Source organism: Silene latifolia, chromosome X (assembly GCF_048544455.1).
Source record: "Silene latifolia isolate original U9 population chromosome X, ASM4854445v1, whole genome shotgun sequence".
NCBI lineage: Eukaryota > Viridiplantae > Streptophyta > Magnoliopsida > Caryophyllales > Caryophyllaceae > Silene > Silene latifolia.
Genome location: NC_133537.1, coordinates 184,866,287 through 184,875,253, shown reverse-complemented (window position 1 = coordinate 184,875,253; position 8,967 = coordinate 184,866,287). Strand labels below are relative to the sequence as shown.

The window sequence follows — 8,967 nt, the reverse complement described above, 5'->3', positions numbered from 1 at the left end:
TAATGAAGTGTGATATTGATTCAGCAGAATGGACTTGACAGCTTCCAAAAAACCTGAAAAAACATACAGGAGAAAGAGGAAATCAACAAATGATGAGGTTGAACAACAACCAACCAAGAGGTCAAAGGATGGTAATGAAAATAAAAGTAAAGCTGACGAAATGGTGTTACAGGATGAAGTTGAAGAGCATCCTGCCGTCAACAAAAAAAAGGGCCAACCATCAACAAAGAAATAAAAGACTGATAGAAACAAAGATGACGAATTGCTGATACAGGATGCAGTGGTAGAGCAGCCTGAGATCAAAAAGAAGAAGGCGCAACCATTTCAGACTAAATGTAGGCCACTCAAATTGGTTGAGTTGATTGCCAACTTAAATGAAGAACAAAAGAAGGTCGTTTCTGATGTTGGGTTTGGTGGATTGTTAGAGTTGAAACTAACAAAAATTCCACATGGAATTCTAAAGTTGCTGCTGAAGGAATTTGATCACACAAGCAACATGTTCAAAACAAAAAAAATTGATTTTCTGTTGACGAAAGACGATGTGCATGACATATTTCAACTTCCTCGACAAGGTCGTAAAGTGGACGTCGCTCACATGGGAAACACCACTGCTGTGACAGACACAAAGCTGAAAAATGCATGGAAGGCAAAGTTTGGATTGGAGAGTACTTCGGCTCCAATTATGGTCAAGGATGTTCATGAAAGACTGATGGAATGTAATGATGCTGGAGATGAATTTAAAAGAATGTTTGTAATTTACAACATGTCTATTTTCCTAGCACCGTCTTCAAATAAATCTCTGGACTTGAAACTGGTAAAGGCTGTTGAGCATGTGACAAGGATAAGCCAATTTGATTGGTGTGAATACGTATTTGAGGAAATGGTTAGAAGTGTTAGGGTGTTCAAAGAAGGGACAAAGTCAACTGTCAGTGGATGCGTAATAGTTCTTATGCTAGCATATATGCATAGGTTCGATTTCAAGGGCGATGTTTTGGAACACACTTTACCACTCATCCAATATTGGGACGATAAAAAATTGTCAAAGAGAGTGGATGATGAGAAAAAAACAGGATCTTTGGGGAATGCTCCAATATCAAAGATTCAGTACCCCATCTGTCAGCAACAGGAAGTCCCTAAAAAAAAATCATATTCTTCAGCAGCTCCAGAGATATTACTGACTCGGGCGTCTGATCATGAAGCTGAAGTGGAAACAAAAGAGGGGTATATGATGGTGAAGTTGCCTAGTGGTGTTGAAACTGATGAGCAAATCAGAGCAAGGGCAATGGATGTAAGCACTAATGAAATCATTTGCTATCTGATAATTATTTTAGCTATGATATTAAAATATTGTTGTGATATTGTCTTTGAACTAATGTGATATTGTTTTGAGTCTGATGTGATAATATTATGATATTGGTATTGAATAAAATCATTTGCTATCTGATAATTATTTTAGATATGATATTGTTTGATATATTATATGATATTGTGATATTGTTAATTGATAATTGTGATATAGTTTATAAAAGCAAATGATATTGAAAAACAGATTGTTGTGATATTGATTTAAAAATTGTTATGATATTGTTTTTGCACTATTGTGATAGTATTTTTAGTAGGCTGTGATATTGTTATGATATTGATATTGAATAACCTTATTATTGTTTCATATCTTCTTATTATCAAAGAGTCTATTTTAGTGTTTAATATATTTATTTTGTAATTTGGCAGCGTGCTCATGAAATTTATCTACGTATGAAGAGGGACAATAAATTGTTCATAGGTACCTGTAGATAACATGAGAAAACTGATCACTATGAAAAGAAAAAGTTCAATGGGTGAAGCAACTATATATACACAATTTGGTGCGAAGGTAGATGGTGCGGAAGATGTTAATCCTAAAGAACATGCTGCTGCTGAAGAAGAGGTTGAGAATTCTGAAAACAGTACAACAGAGACTCAAACGCTGCCTTTCATGAAAGATGTTGGATATCATAACTTGATGGACATGTTAATAGCGAGGTCATATGAATTGAAGAAAGCAAAACAAGGACTACCATCATTTGATGTTTGGACTGAAATGTTGAAAGTGCGATACAAGGAATTGAACAAAAAATATGGTGGATGTACAGATAAAGATCTTTAGAACAGTGATGATGAATTGGCATGTGATGACAAACAACAAGATGATGATATTAATGATGTTACTAACTTGGACAGTGGTGATGATGAAGACCAAGATGATGGGCTGGATAATGACATGAATTCAAAATTGAATGATGTAATATCCAATATTGGTGCAGGGGTAGGAAGTGCTGTTGCAAGGGAATTCAATGAAGAATTGAATCGTGATACACTTAATCAAGAAGCTGTTGAAAAAGAGTGTGAAAAAATAAATGAGGAGACAAATGTGTTGACACAGTTTGATGAAGGTGTAATGAATGTTGGTTTAGGAGGGACCAACATTGTTGAGGAGGTTAACACATATAAACCAAATGAGAGAATTGAAAAAGAGGTTCAGGAAATAAATGAGGAGGCTGGAAAAAGGGATGAGGAGACAGCAAATGTTGAGAACTTAATAAATGTTGAGAAGGGAATTAGAGAAGATGTTGAGAAAACTGTTAACAATGTACCAAATGGTGAGGAGCTGAATACTAAAAACCTAGGCAAAGAAGGCAGTGGAAAAAAGAATGGGGAGAAGAATGATGATAAAAGTGTGGGGACTCATATGAAGGAGGGTGTTCCAAATGTTCAGTTGGAAACAGCGGGAAAAAGGAGCATCAATGACTATTTGTTGCACGCAGATAACATGAACAAAATACCTGAATCGGCAGATATGGTACCTCATAATTTGGGGTGTACTATGGACTGTGGTTTGCAAGACAAGGATGCTCAACTTATCTCAGATTCCATGTTCAGACAAGACAATTTATTTGAAACTGTGTTTAAGCGTCGGAAAGAAGTCATGGATTATTGCTTCCTTACAGATCATGCGATTAAGAAAACGTAAGTTTATTTTTTCAATGTAAGATATTAATTAATCTACTACATAATAATAATTAAAAACTAATATGCTAATTTTTTTGGAAAATGGTACAGAGAGATTGTCTGTGACTTTGGTATTTACCATTCCATACCAAAGAGCGATATTGAGTCTTTGTTGCCTGACACTAAAATAGAAGCAGTGGTTATTAAGGCATGGGCAATATTGCTCAATCAGTTCCAAATGGCGCATAAAGACAGCAACAGACCGATAAGGATTTTCTATGGCCTTGTCCACTCGGTATGGAAAACATAAACTTCATGTGTTCCTTGTGTTTTAAATTACGTGTAAAAATGTGTCAATACGACTAATCAATTCTCTTATAAACAAACAGGGTGCTATGGAGAAAATATTACTTGTAGATGAAGAAGATATTGATGAACTGACAGGACTTAAGGAAGACGTATGGAGGACATGGGATATGTGGTCAAATCAGTATAAACAGCCACTGAATTTGAATTCAGATATGGTAATAATTTAAAAGTACTTTTAGTTCTGATACTGTTAAGTTAATTATGTGATATTGTCAGAAGTAAGTATTGATATTGTTTCTTAAATCAGGTAACTATTTTAGTTGTGGTATTGTATTATATATTCTGTGATATTGTTACTCATTACTTGTGATATTGTATGCTATGGTCTGTGAATGACAGTTGTTATTTTCTATATAATATTTCTATAGGTGTTCATACCTTTGCTATATCAAGACCACTACATTTGCGTTTGTATTGACTCCAAGAGGGAAAAAATGTTCTACTTGGACAACCGAGAATATGATGATTTCGAGGACGAGGAGCATGTACACCTTGCTCATTTAACTGTAAGTACTATATTTAAAAATAAGAACTAAGGATATAATGCTTTTGTTAGCTAAGATTGAAATTTGATAGTTATTTATTATAAACATAAACAGGGGGCTGTTTACGGGCACTACCTCAACAGTAAAGGTTATGAAAGTGGGGCGAAAGTACAGGATTATGTGCTGACAAATGCCGCCTTTGATTGACAAACAAAAGAGTTGAACCTGGATTGTGGATTATTCATGATGTTCCACATGATGTTTTTTGTGGGTGAGGATTTTAAATGTGAACTGAATGATGAAAAGAAGAGGCAGTTGTATAGGGGGGAGATTGCAGCGACGCTTGTGTTGAGTGATTTAAATAAATGTAGGAGTGAGGTCCTGAGGAAGATTACAAACCTTAATGCAATCAAAGGGACACTGTTACCTAAATTACTAGCAAAAAGGAAAGCAGCAAGCAAAAAAAAGAGAGGGAAAGGTGGGAAAAAGAATGTTCAAACTCCTGTATCCAAAAAAACAGGTTATTTTTCTTCAACACTGACTTATTTTCATTATATATAATCATTACATATTCAAATAATAAAAATAAATATTTTTGTAGTTGTGGTAGAAGATGGTTCTGCCAGTGTGGTGGGAAGCAGTAGAAGGAGGAAATCAGATGGCCTTGGAAGCACGTACAACTGTGGTGTGGCAGATTTATGAAGGCTAACAAATCACTGTGTGCAAAGATGTTGACCATGAGGAAACAAGTGCTTGACTACTGCCTATTGGACGACCACAGCTTCCCATTAGAGTATGTTTCTGTGATACTGTTTCTTAAAGAGTGTGATATTGTTTTTACAGTAGTGTGATATTGTTTGCACTTTTTTAATTTGTTGGTACTTTTATTTTTTATCAAAACTGCTAGTTTTTGTGATATTGTTTCTTAAGGGGTGTGATATTGTTTTTAGAGAAGTGTGATATTGTTTGCACTATTTAAATTTGGTTTGTGTTAATGTTTGGAGCAGTGAGGTGGTTGCCAAATTCAGTAATGATCAATATCTTGTCAGAAACGATATATTGTCGTTGCTTCCAAATGAGCACGTCAGTAGCAATGTGATTGAAGGTTGGTCCCTAATTCTGAACCAGATTGAGCACACAGAAAAATGTGAAACAAGTTTAATGTTTTTTGGGATTCGACACATGGCAAGCTGTCCATTTAGTTTGATTAAATATAATAACTCTTTAAAACAAAAATAGGACTTTTAACATATATATTCAAAACAGGAAATAAAAACCGAAGGAACTGGAGACAAGGAATTGATTAAAGAAAAGATGTTCGAAGAATGGGACGAATTCATTAGAAGAAACACAGTTCCCTGTAACCTGGAAGCAGATCTGGTTTTTATTCCAATGGAATGGAAAGAACATTATTTCTGTATTTGTATAAATTTCAAAAGCGAAACAGTGGAAGTGCTGGACAACACAGAGTACGCCGACTGGGAGCAAACACAAATACACAAAGTTGCAGATTTGGTGGTATGATTAATTGATAGTTCTTTAAATTATTTTCGTATATCATTGAAATAATGAATTTCAATGTTTGTAAAAATATCACTAATGGTTAAGCTTAATATTGTAGGCGGAGCACATGGGTGACTACTTAGCAAAGAAGAACGTGGAAAGAGCAGATGATATAATAACGTTTGATGTTGTCAACATTAACTTCCCTGGAAAAAGACAGAGATATACAATACTGAGTCTGGAAACTTCTTAATGATGCACATGATTTGATATGAGGATGTAATGTTTTTGAAGCCGACCTGAACCAAAAAGTGTATAGGCGATACTACTGGCTAGAAATCGCAGCACCATTGCTTTTAGCTGACATAAATGAGAACAGAACACCTTTGATCAAAAAAGTAAAAGAATTTTCAGATGGGAAGGACGAAATCTGGAAGACATTGAAGCAAAAGAGGAAGAACAACGAAAAGGTGAAAGGGAAGCAGAAAGAGGAAGTACCAATGGCAGAAGGTCAAACAAAAGAGAACGTTGATGTTGTTGTGGAGGAGACAAATAAAGAAGATGTTCCGGAAACAGCAAAGGAGGATTGTACTAAGAAACCGATTATTAACACAGAATTGCCAATTCTTCGGCAATCTCCTAGGAAAAGGTAAAAACCAAAGCATTTACAATTTTATATACAAAAAGGTAGAAAGTAATTAGTACAAAGGTGTCCAGAAATAATAACTGACTGTTAGTATTGATTTGCTTTACAGAGGAGCTGATTCCGGAAAAGATGGTGAAGATCGTAGGAACGAGCTCGCATTAACATACAAACGTGGTAGGATTAAGACCGTTGCAAATCCTAAGAACCGCGGTAGAGGTAGAGGAAGGAATTAGGACTACTATATTTGTTAGAACAAAGTTGTAATTAAACTAAATGGTATGTAATGTTAGTACAAGAAGGAATTTAATGGTAACTTTTTATAATGGTGAAGTAGTGATGGCTATTTTGGATCTCATATAACTCTTGCTAAAGTGTGATATTATTTCACGTTGGTGTGATATTGTGTAATAATTGCTATGATATTGCTTCTCAATATCACACAGTTTGCTAAACAATACCACACTGGTTACTTAAAAATATCACTATGGATATGGATTTTTAAATCTCACGTTGATATTGTTTTTAGAATGTTGTGATATTGTTGTACACAGGTTGATATTGCTTCTCAATATCACACAGTTTGATAAACAATATCACACAGATTACTAAACAATATCACACTATGAATATGAAATTTTAAATCTTACGTTGATATTGTTTTTAGAATGTTGTGATATTATTGTGTACACATGTTGATATTGTGTTAGAAAACTGCAGAAGCATATTATGAACTGCCATATTTTGATTTGATGTTTGTGATATTGTTTAAATATAAACTCGAACTGCTGTATTTTGACAACACACAAAACACATGATGTGAAAATCTTAAAGCAAAAGGCATATATAGTAGTTCTGATGTAGTGATACTGTTTAGAGTAAGATGTGAAATATATAAATATAAGGTGTGATATTGTTTCTCAGTATCACAAAATACAAAAACAACACAACTGAGACAAATAAAATAATCAAATATTCTCCGAGTACGAGTATTTTCTATATAAAATAAAGTATAATCTATACTTTAATGAAGGTTGTGGTGTATATTAATATACTAGTCATAAAGTATGTCGTCTATTTGCTGCTGCTATAATTAATGAGCGCCATCAACAAAAACTCCTTCGACCGATCAACCATCATCAGCATCATCCTCATCTGAACTGCCCTGAAAAATACAAAAAGGTGAAACAGTGATATTATTTTATATAAGGAGTGATATTATTTCAAATGAAGTGTGATATTGTTTCTATCTCGGAACAATTACAAACAATATCACATTCTATTATCCTCAAATAGTGATACTGTGTAGTATAAAGTGTGATATTATTTCTAATAAGGTGTGGTATTGTTTCTAAAATTACCAGGAAAATAGAAAAGAAAGTTGAGACAGATGTGTTGACACATTCTGTTATCCTCAAATAATACCACATTCTGTTATCGTCAAATAGTGATACTGTTTAGTATAAGATGTGATATTATTTAAAATAACATGTGATATTGTTTCTGACTCGTGACCATACAAAAGATATATATAAAAGTTTCATACGGACTTTTCATGGTGAACATACCTTATTGTCGGCATCGTGTACAAAAGCATTAGGACGATTCGTTTATCATGGTGAGCCATTTGTTTGCAATTACGGCAAAGCCTTTTAGGCTTCTCCGCTTTAGCTATGCATTGTTGCTTTTTGGAGATCATTCTCTTCCCGCTACCCTTGTTCTTTGCTTGATGAGGTGGTAGAATCCTCACCTCAGTTGAGGAACTGCACCCAAGAAGCATCTCCAACTCCTGCTCTTTGGTCATTGACTCTGATTGCGGATTGAGTTTCACCCTAAATTGTTTAAGTGTGTCAACAAGATCAGTGATGTCCTTCGTAGACACATTCTTGAGCACACTGATGGTCGCGTAGAACTCTGGCCATAACTTGCACATTTCCATCTTTCTTAAATTAATGGCATCAAAATCCTCAATTAACTCACCATGTGGACCATAAAGAGGGATCTTGTGTGCATTCTTGGTCCACCGCATAAGAATGTATTTATCGGGCAAAGTGTGTACTTATTTTCCAGAGTAAACCCAGATAATGTGTCCACAAATAATACCCTTCCTGTTGAACAACTTGCAAGAACATTCAGCGTCATTGGTTAGAGAATTGTAGACAACTTGGTAGGTCTTCTGCGTTCTGGTATCAGCAATACCAATTAACTCTATACCGTTTGCAGGTGGTGTGAAGCCACCAACACTAAAGGAACAAATAGAAGCAGAAGCTTCTACTTGAAAATCTGCGAAAGCAGAATTTGTATAAACCTTGGATGCATGAGCTTCCAACTTAAGAGAAGTTGCTAATTGTGGAAGAGTACACTCATCGTCTCTATCAAGCTGTTTTTGAGTATGGCGCTGTACATCAATGGCGCTTTGAAACCGCATCAAGAATTCAACAAGTGTACCATGTGCATTTTCAAAACGCTTGAAAAAATTATTCTGACTCTCAGAACGTTGAGTTGTTCGTAATAGACAACCCATAGGAACATCACGAAAATAAGTTGGGATCCATTTTCTCCTTTTTCTAAACATGGTTGACAACCAGGAATTACCTTCAAGATTATGCTCATTGACCAACTGACACCACTTTTCTTCAAATTCAAGAGGTTCTAACTCAGCATCCCAAACAATAGCATTCAAACGGCTGACAAAATCAGTCTCTTTGGATATTGCAGGCCCAACGTTATCAGTAAGCTTTTGCATGATATGCCACATGCAATATCTGCGCCTAGCATGTTTGAAGACAAAGACACCCAAACCCACTTTATTCCAACACACGATCGTTATTATACAATGTGGCTCTCGTGTCCCATAGCATCAAGGAACTTTTGAAAGACCCACGTGAACGAATCTTCATCCTCATGAAATAGCAAGGCAGAAGCAAAAGTAACTGACCTTTTGTGGTGGTCTACGCCAGTAAAAGGAGTGAAAAGCAT

At 35.2% G+C, this 8,967-nt stretch overlaps 1 protein-coding gene across 1 annotated transcript; it reads right to left on the bottom strand.

Annotated features, from left to right (window-relative positions):
* Positions 1 to 8,047: 8,047 nt before the first annotated feature.
* LOC141618885 (protein FAR1-RELATED SEQUENCE 9-like) lies at positions 8,048 to 8,734 on the bottom strand. Its single transcript, XM_074435947.1, has one exon. The coding sequence runs from the start codon at positions 8,732 to 8,734 to the stop codon at positions 8,048 to 8,050; it is 687 nt and encodes a 228-aa protein (XP_074292048.1).
* Between the last annotated feature and the right edge of the window lie 233 nt (positions 8,735 to 8,967).

Coding starts and splice junctions, on each gene's coding strand:
- LOC141618885 (XM_074435947.1), bottom strand. CDS start 8,734: ATGCAAAAGCTTACTGATAACGTTGGGCCTGCAATATCCAAAGAGACT.